The sequence below is a fragment of the Caloenas nicobarica genome, chromosome 5 (genome assembly GCF_036013445.1).
Source record: "Caloenas nicobarica isolate bCalNic1 chromosome 5, bCalNic1.hap1, whole genome shotgun sequence".
NCBI lineage: Eukaryota > Metazoa > Chordata > Aves > Columbiformes > Columbidae > Caloenas > Caloenas nicobarica.
Genome location: NC_088249.1, coordinates 39,762,572 through 39,778,479, shown reverse-complemented (window position 1 = coordinate 39,778,479; position 15,908 = coordinate 39,762,572). Strand labels below are relative to the sequence as shown.

The window sequence follows — 15,908 nt, the reverse complement described above, 5'->3', positions numbered from 1 at the left end:
AGTTTTTTGTTTGTTATTTTCTCTTTTTAAATATAAATTAATTCTGGAATCAAGCCTTGGCGTGGGCAGTAATTTCAGCAATAAGTTCAAGGACACAGAAGAGGAATAGCCATAACCTATTAGGGATACATAAACAGGGGTGGGAAAATAAGCAGCTTGCCAAACAGCTACTATGCCTATGAGCCTTTACAAATGAGGATTACAAATTTCTAGTCACTGAAAGATTACCCTCCAGAAAGAAGCTTGCAAAAGAAACTCTCAGGTAGTTCAATATTAGTTTATTAAATCAGCAATTTTTATCACCACTTTCTAAAAATGATTACAAAGCATATTAAAATATATTACAGTATCTGAAAGGAATTTATTGTGTAATAAAAGTGCAACAATAATGAACTTAAAACTTTGCTTCCCTAGTTGGACAAACTGTAGCACACTACACAGATCAAGTCTTCCCTCAAAAACTACAGTGCCTTTGAAGTGGAAACACAGTATTTAATATAAATATTAGAAAACGTGAGCATGTGAAGTAGAAAACAAAGTTCATGCTCATTCTCTCAGTGCTAAGTTTAAGCATACCCAGCAAACCATACACTTCAAACTCTCTGCTTAAATTCCAACAATATAAAGATCAACGAAAGTGAGTGCACATTGTGAAGGGAAGGAAGTATAAAGAATGAAAAGAGAGCACATTTCAAGTACTGAGGAATGAACGATGTTGAAAGTCAGGGACCGGATACTGCTGCTTTGAGACCAGGTTCCACACAAATCCATACCATCCCCAAGCAACAACTGGGACCTCAGCCTGACCTACAAAGTCTTTGTGAACTCACCATTTTCAAGCTGTCACAGCTTTAAAAGGCTCTTGCTATCCTGTAGTGTGGTTATGAGCAGCAGTCCCACATTTTCTGTTCCAATCTACAACAAAAGTCTAATTAATTTCTGTGGGAACAGAACAAGGGTTAAGAATTGAACTGTGTTGCAGAACAGTTGGAGAAGAGGTAAAAGCGGCAGTCTCTACTTTGGTTTATGGCAGCGGACTACAGTAGTGGGCACTGATTCCACAGGATGAGTTATTGACAGTTTTGAATGGTCTTGCAACAAACGTAATCAAAATCTTAGGCACAAAATGGCCAACAAATCCAACACCTTAGTCCTTTCAGCAGAGATCAGTAACATCAAACCGAACACCAATAACTACTTCGAGCACAATTTCATAAGAGAAGGTAATCCTGCTCCCTTCTCATGCTCCTAACACACGGACTCACTAACTCCACAGAATGTTACCTAAACTGTTGTGTGTGGCTGGTTTAACTAAGTGAATGGACTTGCAGGATCTGACAAGCCAGAGAGCCAGCAAGGCAAACAGAGTAGATCCATGGGTATGCGAGGAGGTAGCAAGAAAAGAGATCCCTTCCTCTGAGCAACAGCCACCTACTGTATCCATTTAGCTGTCCAAGCAACTGCTGTTTAAAGTCCACATGAAATATACTTTATTCCTACCAACTAAGTACAATACTAGTGCACTGCGCCACATATCTAGAAACGCATTTATGGATGCAGCTCAGCAAGCCGATCCTGAAACAGTTCTATTCCTCCAGATAAACAGAGGAAATCCACCTCTACCTCTGTACTTGCTATATGCATTCCCCCTCAAAGTTCTACATGAAAACAAAGCAAAAGATTTCAACCCTTTCTAGACAAAATATTTTAACTTATCAAAATGATGCATTTAAAGTTGTCTCTCCTAAACCCAAGTTAGGACACTCGCATGGAGTCTGCAGAAAAGGCTATGTTTTCCACTTTACTACCAGCAAAGCTAGACAAATAAAACAAAAGCACTGAAAAACTATCCTGCTCCTCTCACTAAAGAAGGATATTTCTACTGGCATGGGATCACACCGCTCCAAAGCATTTGGAGCATCACCCCTAGAAGCTACACACAGTGGGAATTAAAACATGGGTCTACCTGGAATCCTGTGCACCTGAAGAGCAAGGTAAGGCAGACAGAGTCAGAAGATCAGCAACCTCCCAGATTCTCTCAGCTTTACCCACACTACAGCAGTCACAGTACTGGAGCTTGCTTTCTTTCTCCTGGTGGCTTTCCTTGCTAAGCTGGTCAGGCTGTCCATTAACGTAGGAATTTTTTACTGACTGCAGACACTACACACAAATGAGCATTCATTACTACTTCTGCAGCCTGCCTTTTTTTTTTTTTTTTTTTTTTAAGAACTCCTGCAATGTCTACAGACTACCTTTTGTTCAATCAAAAATAAATTACATGGAAAAATCAGTTACTCTGCAGATGGGCAGTCACACAGGTAGACTCATGGTCAAGTTTCACAGCTCTACTGAATCGCACAGAGATTCACTAAAGCTAATTTGGCTCCTAATTATGTGTAACAGAAATAAAGTTGGTATGCTTGAATGGTAAGAGAAAAATCTAAGAATTAAAAAAGGCAAGCAAGTCCACAAGAACGGTTTATGCCAGGATATCCTTGATACAGGTCAGGAAGCTTGGCAAGGTAAAGGTGTCCTGTCATTACTTAAAATAGCTTCATTGTTTTCACATGGCAGAACCCTGGCAAAGTTCATGGTAATTTCACATCAGATGCAGAAAGATAAGAAGTTTGGAAAGATTGGAAGTATTAAGCTTAACCGACAACCTACAAGTGTACAATTTGAAAAAAGAAGCTGAGGCTCTTCTGAGGTCACCTACAAATCTGGACACGTAAATGTGACTAAAAACTGGGAGACAACACCCAAACTACTTCCCGCCCCACTCCCACTGCAAGGAGACAAATGCACTTTTTGGCTTGCTCTGCCTCAGAAGGCACTACTGCTACCACTTACTGAGACCCAAAGAAAAAGTGTTCACAGTTACAGTACTTTTGATGTGTAGGGTATTTCATACTACAAATGGAGTACAAGTCACTTCTTGCCCACATGCACAGAGCAAAACTGGCTGCCCAGTTTGATTTTAGAGAAGAACTAGCCCTCCCTAAAAGACTGAAGTTCACAGGGCCAAAAATTTATATTCTTTTAAGGTACTGATAAAAATCAGTTGTAAGCAGGTGATGTGTTCAACTTTGATTGTGTTGTGAGAAAAATGAATGTTTATTAAGCATACATTCCTTTCATGGATTCTTTTCAATAAAAGAATAACATTTGTAGGGACCAGTCTATCATTTATTACAGCCAATGTAAAGACCCCATCTTTCAAATCTGCCCCCATAAGGAATCAAATCTCTCTTCTGTGGTTGTCAGGTACATGTTGGTAAAAGAAACAGTTAAACTTTTCTTAAAAATATTATATATAAAAAAACATTCAGAGATAACTGTATAATTACCTGTAAATAGAAATTAAATACTAATGGAAATTTCCCTAGACAACTGGATGTGCTTTGAGCAATGCACCTTTTGTGAACAGAAAATGAGGCTTGATTTCAATGGAAATTTGATTTTTTTTTTTTAAGCTTATGAAAACATTCTGCTCTTTGAACAACTCAGGAATTTATTGTCTGCAGAGCAGATAAACTGAAACCTCAAAAGAAACTACATATCCAAGGAAGGAGATTCAGTTCTTTTAACATTAATACTGAGTATATAGTGCTGTATAAAACTGAAGCAGTTCTTCAGATAACAAGACACAGTGATGACAGACTGAAAGAATCATTTTAACATTCTGCAGTTTTAGCTATAATCAGTGAGGTTTTAAAACAAGTCTGCTCATATTCTGAGCACTTAAAAGACTCTCTCCCTTACTGTTCTTTTTCTACCCCCGAATTAAATAAAAAAGAACAAAAATAAAATCTCCTGTTAAGTCTGCCTTTTCTTGAACTACAGAGATGCTGACATTCACTTGATGCCTAAAGTATGTTTTTAGCATAGAAAACATTCCTTGCATAGGCAGGTGAATTTAACATTTAAAGCTTCCTTTTGCTAGTTAAAGTACTTTGGAGAAACTTATGGTTGATAAAAGTATCTAGGTTTGGTGAAGGTCAGTGATTTTTTTATACATGGTCTTTCCTGCTTTATGGTTGTAAAGGCAGCAAGACATGGAAGCAGGACTACAGAAACATTTTCACCTTGTCATCACACATTATGATACATCTATACAAGGCACTTGAGATAAGCGTCTCAGTGAAGGTCAGCAGGGACAACTAGATGAATGTTTCCCTGCTACTATGCTTCTAATTTCAGTAACTTGCATGAAATGTGCTGTGAGGTTTAAGGATGTAAGCCTAATTTCAAATTTTGGTGTTTTTAAATACATTTGTTGAAAAATTTCCAAAATCCTCATTCTTCTTGTATTTTTCACTCTGCTGTCTGCAAAGGTTTCCTGTGAGATGGTGGCACTAGGTGGGAAGGTAGGGTGCCAGGCAGTTCATATCCATCCAGTTTAATCTTGATAAGATGTTTTGCTAATGCAAACTCCTCATCATCCAACATCCCATCACCATCACAGTCTGCAAGTTTCCAGATCTTCCCCAAGACACTGTTGGGTAGTTTAGAAGTCACCATTTCTTTCTTTGCACTGATACCAGATATTTTGCCATTGATCGGTGACAGAGTGTAGAAAATCTCATCATAAGCAGGTTTATCTTTGGCAACAACCCATTCATCTTCATCAGCTCCTTCTTTAGCACCTTCTCCATATCCATGGCCAAAAGGTCCTGCCATGGTGCCATCAAATGCTCCACCATGTACCATCTCTGTGGGCATGTTGCTCTCTTCCTGTCTGATGAGGCTCATCAGGGATGCAATTTTGTTGGCCAGCATGTTATCCACAGCTTCAATTAGCTTTGGTTTCAAAGAGTGAAATTTAGTGAAGTCGCAAGTCTCCAACAGCTCCTGTCAATGACAAGGATTTCAGTGACAGTAGTTAGAAAAACTTCGAATGCATTGAAACAGGTTAAGGGATGGGTTTTAAATGAAAATTATCCGGTTTTTTTTTGAAGCAGTTTCTACAACTGAAGCTCCTCTGGAAGGAAAAGTAAAGCTGACACATATACACCTAATAGATTGGTGAAATACACTAAGACAATTTTGCAACACTGTACAAGCTGGCCTCTTAAATTACATTTACAAGACGATTTTTAAAGCGGCAATGCATAAAAATATGGCCGTTGATGAATGTTACCTAACAACTTTCCAGTTGGTGATTTTCTTCCAAAGATCAAAGAAAGCATGCAAGTAGGCCCTCAGTTCTGCTAGCACTTATGCAAGTGTTTAAGTTAAAAATAAATCCAAGACTTCACAGGACTGATCTGATTTTGTAGATTAAATTTCTTGTTTGTGGTTAAGTCATGAAGAAATGTCTTTTATCAATAAAGAAAAACTGAGATGGGATAACAGCAGCAGCATTTTTATAGAAGTGCTGCCAGAAGTCATATGGTCCCTGCCGAGTTTTCATCTTGTACATCAACTCCTACTAACCTCAATGAGATGTTTAACTAGGTGATATGTGTAATTTCAACACAAGCTCAAGCATGTTTTACACCAGAGTGCTGAAAAATTAAAAATGCTTTAGACAATTATTAAGTGATTTCTGCATGCAGAATGAGAAGAGTTATAGTGGAAACTGTTAAAAAAAACCCAACACCACAAACAAAACCTCTCTCAAGATGGTGTTAAACTGCTTTGACAAATCACATCTATCATCTGGGGGAGCTGCTCTAATACATATCAGAACTGTAATGATACAAATCCAAGAAACCTGAAGCTCAGGCGAGTGGTTTTGCCCATGCACAGAGAACTCTGGGTTTCTTAGAGGAAAACCACCAAACAATAACCATCACTCTATTCAGGTGATATTTACACACAGTCACCTGATTTACGGCAACTTATCAGCATCATTTTCTGATATGCAATAAGTCTCAGAAAGCAAAGGTCAAACTTGCTATCTGTTTTGGCACAATTTTTTTTTCTCACAATTTTGTTCCTCATTACAGAAGTGACTGATCTCTCATGTACATATCTGCTGCCCTCTGCTGCTGAGGGACATGCACGATTAGTTTTATAAACTTCTGTTCAAATTCTGTTTCAATATCCAAACTGACAAATGATCTCCTCTCATTCACTCATGCCTCATCACCAAAGGTGACAAGGGAAGAAAGAGTCAACTTCTTCCACACACCTCCCTTTTAAAAGCTAACTCATGAAATGCAGCAATCCTGCCTCCAAAAACCTAGCTGAACTAGATCCGTGCTTCATCTATAATTTACTGTCTCATGCCAACAATTGATTCCCAAGTTAAATATTTTAGTTCGTAAAATAAACTTGTGCATCCATATAGGTAGACTATTTGGCCAGTCATCATTCTTCATGATTAGCAGCGTAAACCTACCACATAAATTGTCAGAATGATACAAGTGACAATCTGGACTATGTTCTCCATCACACTTATGACTAGCCCATGGTCACACCAAACTGCAGATTCCTGATCTCAGGTTCTTCAGCTCCCAAGCTGAACTATCTTCTAATTCAAAGGCCATTTAAGAAGCGAATGGTTCGAGGTCCAAAAGTTGCAAATTGAGGCTTGAAGAATAAATTGAAAAGCATTGCTAACACAACATTAGCTGTTATTCCCTAGAATACTGTTTGTTTCTAAACAATTTACCTCAAATCAGAGGACAAAAATAAAAAGGTGAGAAAGTGACTGAAAGTCAGTAGTATGATAGCATAAAATTCAGAAAAGGAACAAGAGACAAAAGGTATTTAAAAAACAGTAAAAGCACAAATTGAGAGCTTCTCTCTCTTCACAGAATACAAGCTCAAAATGACAGGAAAAAGATGAAAGGCACCATTTTCAGAAGAAACAGGTTTTAAGTTGGCCTTTTCAGGTAACACATCACCTTTGTTACACGCTGGCAAACAGCGTCAGTAAGAACCAAGAAGAGAGTAGTGTAAAAACGAACAATACATGACTACGGATATCCTCATCTATGCAAGTATCTGATAGCATTACAAAAGTGATATAAAACCCCACATTTAGGACACAAACCAAGAACCAGCTTAACCAATAAGGGTCCACTGCCATTTTATTTGCACAAATCCTTCAGTACTATTTGCCACAAGGGACCAAATATTGACTAAGGGGACAGAAGTTCTGATTCCTTGTGACAATTTCGTAGAATAGTTTGGGTTGGAAGGGACCTTCAAAGCTCATCTAGTCCAACCCCCCTGCCATGAGCAGGGACATCTTCAACTAGATCAGGTTGCTCAGAGCCCCGTCCAGCCTGACCCGGAATGTTTCCAGCAATGGGGCATCTACCACCTCTCCGGGCAACCTGTGCCAGTGTTTCACCACCCTCATTGTAAAAAACTTTCTTCCTCATGTCTAGCCTGAATCTCCTCTCTTTTAGTTTAAAACCATCAGCCCTTGTCCTGTCGTAATGGCCCCTGCTAAAAAGTCTGTCCCCATCTTTCTTACAGGCGCCTTTTAAGAACTGGAAGATCACAATAAGGTCTCCCCGGAGCCTTCTCTTCTCCAGGCTGAACAACCCCAACTCTCTCAGCCTGTCCTCACAGCAGAGCTGTTCCAGCCCTCTGATCATTTCTGTGGCCTCCTCTGGCCCCTCTCCAACAGGTCCATGTCTTTCCTGTACTGAGGGCTCCAGAGCTGGACACAGGACTCCAGGTGGGGTCTCACCAGAGCAGAGCAGAGGGGCAGAATTACCTCCCTCCACCTGCTGGACACGCTGCTTTTGATGCAGCCCAAGATACAATTGGCCTTCTGGGCTGCAAGTGCACATTGTCGGCTCATGTCCAATCTTTCATCTACCAGCACTCCCAAGTCCTCCACAGGGCTGCTCTGAATCCCTTCATCCCCCAGCCTGCATTGATACTGGGAGTTACCCTGACTCAGGCGCAGGACTTTGCACTTGGCCTTGTTGAACTTCAGGATGTTTGCATGGGCTCACTTCTCAAGCTTGTCCAGATCTCTCTGGATGGCATCTTGTCCCTCAGGTGTGTCAACTGCACTACTCAGTTTGGTGTCATCCACGAAGTTACTGAGGGTGCACTTGAATCCACTATGTCATTGATGAAGATATTAAATAGTACTGGTCCCAGTAAGGACCCCTGAGGACACCACTTTTCACTGGTCTCCATGCAGACATTGAGCTGTTTCTACAGTCCTGATTCATCAGATGCACAGTGGGCAAGTTATCAATTTTTTTTTTCCTGCACTGCTTCCCAGTCATGCTAACCCCATAACAGACACATGCTTGATTGTCACTACAGCTGCTCTATTGCTTAAGACCCCAAACTATAATACTGAGATGCTCTGTCCTACCTTTTGCAATTTGGCAATTCTGTTGGAAAGTTAGTATTTTTTTCAGTGGAACTGTAATTATCATCTTACCTGCATTTTCTTGACTTCAGGGAAGTCCCCTGCTGAGATATGGTATTCCCTTTGCAACTGGATGTAGATCTCGGGTAATCTGCTGATCAGTTCCTTCTTCTTGTTCTCTTTTCCAAATACAGAGGGCATTTCTTTTTTCAGATAGCTGATGATATAAGCATGAACCTAAGAAGCAGCAAAACTGACATCAATACTACTGTTTATCTACACTTAACATTAGTATTCTTCACCCAGGTCATAAAAAGAAACAGAAATAAATTGTTTCCCTTAGTTAGCTCAAAGATAAGATATTATCAACGATTGTTTCTGGAACTTCATGCTTACATGAACAGTTATCAAATACTGCTGCTTTCAGCACTCCTTTGTGGGGCAGAAAGAAAGCAAACACATTTAAAAGAAAACACAGAGGTACACTTGCAGTTTAAGAAGAGGCATGGTACAGCACTTTATCAGTACCAACAGTGAGAGCAAAACTAAGGCCCCAAAACCACATCCTGACACGACATACATGGATCATACACAGACTGCCAGCCATACTGGTCCATCTGTCCCAGAGGCAGAGATTTGTAATTCTACTTGCCTCACCAATTATTGTGGAAAGCAATGGGATAATGCCTCACGTAATCCAAGTATGCTAAGTGGCAGGGCTATCTAATTGAACTGACACATCTATTTACCTCCAGAAAAGTGAGTACCTATTGTCTATATTTATGCAGCCACCAGAGGATGACAGAGTAGTCGGTATATTATAACAACAGCATGCCATGGCTGCCTTGAGAAGCCTTATGGGGAAGAAAGTAGAGCCTTTCCAGCATATAAGGAAATACATTAATTTAGGATGACACACTGATACTTGCAGAGCTCTTAGGTTTCCCCATCTGTTGTGATCAAGATAAAGCAGCACTGACATCAAAACATCCATCCCACCCACGTACTCTTCCTCCTTCCACCCTTCCTCCTGCTGAGCCATTCATCTCTTCCCCTGACCACCCTCCCACCAGTTTTCACCACCAAATAGATCTGCACAGCCACACAGGGGGGATCTGGTCCAGGACAGAAATAATGGGGCTGCACTTCTTAGCTGAGGTGAGTTCACTTGTCTAGTTCATTGTGTGGACACAGAAGTTACAGACAGAGGAAAAAACCAAGAATGTCTATCAAACCATTAAGCAGTAAAAAAGTTGAAATTTTGAAGACTGGAGGGAGAAGAAAAAAAAAAATAGACTACCACCAAAAAAAAGCATCTGTAAAAAAAGTGATTATGTAGATGTAGTGCAAATATTACCTAGCAAAACATGACAGAATGTGCCTTATAGTATTTTGTACAAACCTTACAAAACCTGTACAGGGCAAGTGCCCTCCCATTCCTTTCCTTACTTATTTAGGAGGCTTACTGGAAAAAAAATATGTTTTTAAAGAAAAATAGCGTAACTAGTTATTATTTCACATCTTAAGATCATGACGTCAACACAACACCACTTCCTCATATCTAAAAAAATAGGATGCATTTTAATTGCAGATAAATTTAAATTTCTACAGAGTGGGGGAAAAAAAAACCAACACCAGCACAAAGAAGCAGGGTTTCTGCATTAACCCATGAAATTTTCTAACAACGTAGATAAGAATATTTCTCCAGAATTACAGAATTGATTCAACAAGGATGTTTCTAAGACAGTTTTAAACAACTGTAAGTAATTGTACGGATCTTATGTTTAAAATAATATTTCTAGCAAAACCAGAAATGTATGTTTACAGTTCACAAGCACTAACAGTTTCACATGCGTATGCTAAGTGGTCTAAGGTCTTCCAGTATGCACATGTGTTTCTTACAGATAAGAAGAGTTCCCATGTTCAAAATGGGATAGTGAGTCACAGGACTTAAAAGAAGAAAAAGCCTAATGCCCAAATTTGACAGCAAGTTAACAGTTTACTTTTGGTTACTGTACATGTTTTAGAAGAGATTAAGAATGGAGTGGCACAGAGATAGGACAAAAATACCATGGAATGCTGTAAAAAGTGATTTTGGAGCATCAGTAAATTCAGTGTGGAAGACAGAGACAACACTGGCAAGATTACATTGCTGCTTTCCTGCAGATAAACAGTTTATTCCCCTTCCATAGCTGTCTAATTAGCATGCCTTATGAATACTGTATTTACCTTTATCCATTTTTATTCCACGTTACATAGAAACACCTAAAAACAATCTGATACTTCTCCATTTCCAAAATGATTGTAAGAATCGAAAGCAAATAGCTGCCAACAATGTTCACAAAACAGACTGAGGTTACAGCAACTTTTAACACAATATCATCAGGAACATGATTTTAAATGGAATTTTCAAAGCAGCAACTGCTATGGGGTACGCTAAAGTTCAGGCCACAAAAAATCCTTTAAGTGTATTATTATATTCAGAGAGTTAATTAAGTCAACGTAGGAAGTGGTATACATCCCCATACAACTGTCTTTACATTGATGTAAGTGCAAGACCACTTCACATTTGCTTAGAAGTCCACAGGAAAATGTGTTCCAAGACAACTGCATTAACAGAGCTCACATTCTGTTTGATAACTGCATAGGAAGTGTCAAAACACTTTAAAATCTAAATTTGTGTCCGGGGCCACAAGCCTTCTCTCCAAGTTTCCAGTTTTCCAAATGACAAATTGTAATTCTTCAATCACTACTTTTCATTTTGTTCTTGTTCTTTTCAAAACAAGAAGCAGCTTGGCAGTGCTTTTAACTATTATTCTAATAGCAGCTGCAGTGCTACAATAAAATAAACTGACTGTAGAATCAGAGAAACAAGCAAAAAGTGTTTCAGATGGCAACCAAAGCTTATTCTAGTAAGGCTGTGAGGAGAAAGGACAGATGAATCTAGCATTAAACAGGCAGTCTGAAGATTAGTGTAAAATGTAACCCGAAGGTTTTACAAATAGGTAATTAAAACTCGGTGATGATTCACAAAGCTTTAAAGTGATATGCACTCATTCAAAGAACTAGAGATCTAACAAAAAAAAAAAAAAAAAAGGTTTTAAACAGCCTACAGACAGTCAGGGTGTTGTCACACCCAGCCTGCCCACACACACTAGTTAGTGATGGCAAGTTGCACACAATGCACGTACCGCTCCAGAAGGGAACAGTGACAGGGGCACCTACAGTGGGACACAAAACTCATGTTCCTGGATAACAAGAGATGGGTTTTTCTGGATATGACAACACAAAGTCCATATCACCCAAGTATCTCTGACTGGGAATGAGGAAGATACAATCTGAGAGGCTCCAGAGTTTCAATCTAATGAACAAGCATCTCTCCAATGGACAAGTATCTGTGTTTCACCAAGAGTGAGGCTTTTAATCAGTCTTGTATTACAGGGTATAACATAAATCCATTTAATCAAAGTGTTATTGCAGCAGCTGATTGACAGTATGCATTAAGGCATTAATATGTAAACCAGCATATGTAAAGCTGCATGTGAATAGTTTTGGTTGTGGATTTTGTACCCCCTCTCTCTCTTTTTTTTTTTTTTTTTTTAAGTGTTCTCTATGTAACAGCTACTTAAAAAAAAAAAAAAGGTGGATTATCTCCAAAAGGAACGTTAAGATTACCTCATTGCATAGTGAAAACAACAACAACAACACACTGCCCTACCAAGCAAACAATAGCTCTTATGGCCCAAAGAACATCAAAACCCTTCTATAAAGTCAGGGAGGCATCCCAGTACAAATCTTGATTTCCTCATACTTGCTTCTATACCCTTCTATACCTCCTCCTTGAAAAATGGACAATTCAATCAATTTGCTGTAAAGCATGGTTTATAGATAAAGATTGGGAAGGATAAGAAAGGACACACTGAAAGAAGCAGAAGAGACTGCTCATTCCATTAATTTAGGTTTTTTTTCTTACCTTTGCAAGTCTCGCTCTCTTAATGAGATCATTGAGTTTCCGCACAGCGGCCTTCTGCGGGAGACTCTGGATATCTTTGAAAAGATCCTGTGCCTCAGCTTCAAAGAGTCTTCGATTCTCTGTGTTTCGGAGAGGATGGGCCCAGAAGGAGCCAATGTAGACACGCAGCACTTCTGGAGTGTTGATCACTTTTCCCAGGGACCACATGAGTGCACCGTAGACCCTCATCAGCTGCTGCGTGTCCACTTGGTCGGCCTTATTAAGCACCACTCGAATCTTGTCATCCTGGCCCCGGAACGACTTAATAGCTTCTGAAAACTCATCAGATATATCCAGCTTATGAGCATCAAAAAGGAGGATGATGCGGTCGACCCTCTCAGCAAACCACTGCAGGACTTGGCAGAAGTCGTAGCCTGAAGGAAGAATACACTATTACAGTCCTACCATTCAGAAAAGTGAGTCTCAGAGAAGGTAGGGCTGGGGATGGAGAACAAGGGGATCACGGTATCTACCCAGTGGAAAAGAGCAGATGGACCACCTGGAGGAGAATATCTGTGGACAATGAGGTCAGGACAACTGTACCCTACATTTCCTTACACTGGTCTCACTATTACTGCTTTTGGTTTTTATCACTGCTTTTCCTTCAACCTTGCCATCCATCTGCTACCTCGCTATTTTTCGTGCTGCTGCAAGTTAGCGTCTCACACCCATGTTTGCCCAGTTCTGGCTCCAGCAGGACACCCAAGCTAAGCAACACTGTGGGGCTCTTACCACAAGCTCTCTTCATCAGCGTTAACAGTGGCCACTGTGGTAGCACTGCCTGTCTGTACTGACAGGGAAAACGGCGCATGTGCAGCACTCCAGCATAGGTCAGCAATCAAAAATATTTGGATTTTAAAACCATTTCTGACCTCAATCTCTCCTTGCATTGCAACACTTGCTGTTACTTCTACCACAGCAAACTCAAGAGATCCAATTTACAAGTAATGTGCCTGCATTGCTGATGGCTTTGGGGATGTGACAGGTTACAGAATACAATGAGCAGTGACCTTTCTGATCATCTGAAATAAACTTTTTGATGTTCTAAAAGAAAGCCTATTTGTAGCACCTGTCTGAATGCTTTTATAAACGCAGCTGGTAGCCTAATCCACACAACAAATAGTATTCAGGAGTGACATATTTATTCAGAAGTGACACATTGAATCTGCGCAGAGTCACCACTAGTGATGTGGCACTGGGCTTTGCATGGATGTGACTCATCTTGTTTGAGTAAGGAACAGCAAGGTGTGAGCTGGGAGCCAACATGCCACTCCTCCTCTTCCTTTCAGAAAGAAATCAGAGCTAAAACACGGCACAGTCAAAATGCAAGGACCGGTGTAAAGTAATCCAATCAGAATTTTCAGTTTTGCCCCAAGCAGCCTATATTTAAATGCCAACAACAAGCAAAGCTCAGTTACCATCAGTGAGCCCTCCAGGGTGTCTTTGGTCATTTCTCAGCTGTGTAAGATAAACCTTTAAAATCTTCAATCCCCTAGCAAAGAAAAGCCACTTAGACTACTCATACCTGAAGTAGCTACACAAACTCTTCATACACCTGGTCTGGATACAACCAAAACACTCTTCGCCACTCCTCATCCTCCCTAGCATCTTTTAAACAGCATAAACTAAAAGGGTACAGGGACATTGTAAAGTTGCTCAGCATTTCTTGAAAGAATATTGGTTCAGTCAAGTCATTATCTGCTGTATTTTCAAGTTGTTGGGTCTTTAACAGGGAACCCAAAAGCAAAACAGCTTTTTTTTTTTTTTTTTTGCGCTTTCCAGTAGCACCTGCCTAGGGCAAACATCAAGAAAAGTAGGCATGCATGAAAGTAACAGGAAAAACTGTAAACTCCAGATTTCTCATAGAGCATACTTGTGCATGTTTAGCAACACGGGAAACTCAAGTCTTAAATCTTTTGTTTAAAAACGACAAATAGCATATGAAATTAAATCCAGAAATAGTTAATAGTTAATAGTAAGAAAATGTCCCCAGTTACCTGCCCCCCACCATCCCAAAAAGAGATCATGAAACTTCACTAAAAATCCAGCACTGACACATCAAACTGAGATGGCTATGCTAAGAATGTATTATTAACATCCAAAAGGATGCAGGTCAGACTCATTAACTGGCTATAAACAGAAAGTCTTTCCCATTAAACGGACTACTTTGTAAGGAATGCAGAATCCAGCCCATTTCCAGATAATGCTGCTCTGGTGCCTTCATAGGTTCTTCCCTGTAACCAGTTCATGAAGAGCTAAACATGAGATAAAAGGTGGAGGAAAGGAGGAGAGCTGCACAAAACACAGCTCAAAGAGAACTCTTCTCACTTTACACTAAGAATCTTATCAAAACAAATATGAATAATTTATCTTTATAAAAATTTAGCAGGAAAGAAAGGGAGAAGATCTTGTATGTCAGTTGCATGTTTTAACACAGTTGCAACAGTGCAAAAATCTGAGCTACGCAATAACCTGTTCTGATATCACTCGCGTAGAAGGAAATCTTCTTGAAATGAAATACAGAAAATTGCAAAATGAAGCAAGTCAAATTCTATTAAGTTTTCCACAAATGGGTAAGTGAGAAAGTCACTTACAAGGCTGGTTAAATAAATATATAAATTGTCAGCACACATTTGATGGACTTTGAACTGTGAAAACAATTGTACAATCAACAAGTGTATGTTAGCTAGCAATAAATTTATTTTAAATATGAATTAAACATTAATGAAGCATTTGCTTTGAGAAAGAAAAGCCTACTTGTTGTAAATTGGTAAGAAAAAGACCTCATTTTAAAAAATATGAAAAAATCTATTCATTTTAATTAAAATTTGTCATTAGAAGTGAATGTATTCTACATACACATTCAGTTGTTACACATTAGAATATATCTGAACTAGAGAGAAGTGATATATGGCTAAATATTTCAGCCAAGAGTTTTACATTATTGTTTCATGATTTATCCACCCTGTCCCCACAGAGAACAAAATGCAGATCTATCCCATCAAAGCAACGATCTTGCTGCTCTGCTGTTGCTATTTCTTCAAAGGTTTGTTCCAATGATTGATGTCAGCAATTATATCCAGCCCTAGGATTCATGTCTCACCAGGTACAGCATCTGCTTGCAAATGCATATTAGAAAGTCACAAGTCACCAGTCACCCTTGTACCCAGCTCAGGGGCAGAGGGAAGCAGCCATCCACCAGCAGCACTGCAGAGCTCTTGAGCTTGTTCCAAACTGCAGGAAGGGAACAAGCTGGTGCCTCCCACAGAGGCATAACTGTTGGGCATCAGTAAGGGGCTGAGACCAGAGAAGAGAAAAAAATGCAACAAGTAGAAGAGATGAAAAAGTTGGAGAGAGACTGCATGTGGTCACCAACCCTGGAAACACTGATGAGAGGAGCGATCATGAGCCCTGATGTGTTATTGGTACAGGGCACATGCACAACAGCCACTAGCCATCCTCAAAGATACAGCTGCACAATTGTGCAATGAGCGTCGGTCAATTTTCTGTACCAGTTAGTAATAAAAACTTAAATAAACAGGAGGCTTTCTCTTGTGGGTACAAGGTAAATAATTTCCAGCTTGCCCTAATACCATCTTGCAA

At 39.7% G+C, this 15,908-nt stretch overlaps 1 protein-coding gene across 1 annotated transcript in view; it reads right to left on the bottom strand.

The window, feature by feature from the left end:
• Positions 1-306: 306 nt before the first annotated feature.
• The window catches only part of EHD4 (EH domain containing 4), a 33,108-nt gene continuing 17,506 nt past the window's right edge, over positions 307-15,908 (bottom strand). The window contains exons 4-6 of the mRNA XM_065636320.1: positions 12,267-12,679; positions 8,366-8,530; positions 307-4,851 (exon numbers count right to left, since the gene is read on the bottom strand). Coding sequence (XP_065492392.1) covers positions 4,315-4,851; positions 8,366-8,530; positions 12,267-12,679 — 1,115 coding nt within the window. The 3' untranslated portion in view covers positions 307-4,314. The remainder of the gene's footprint in view (positions 4,852-8,365; positions 8,531-12,266; positions 12,680-15,908) is intronic.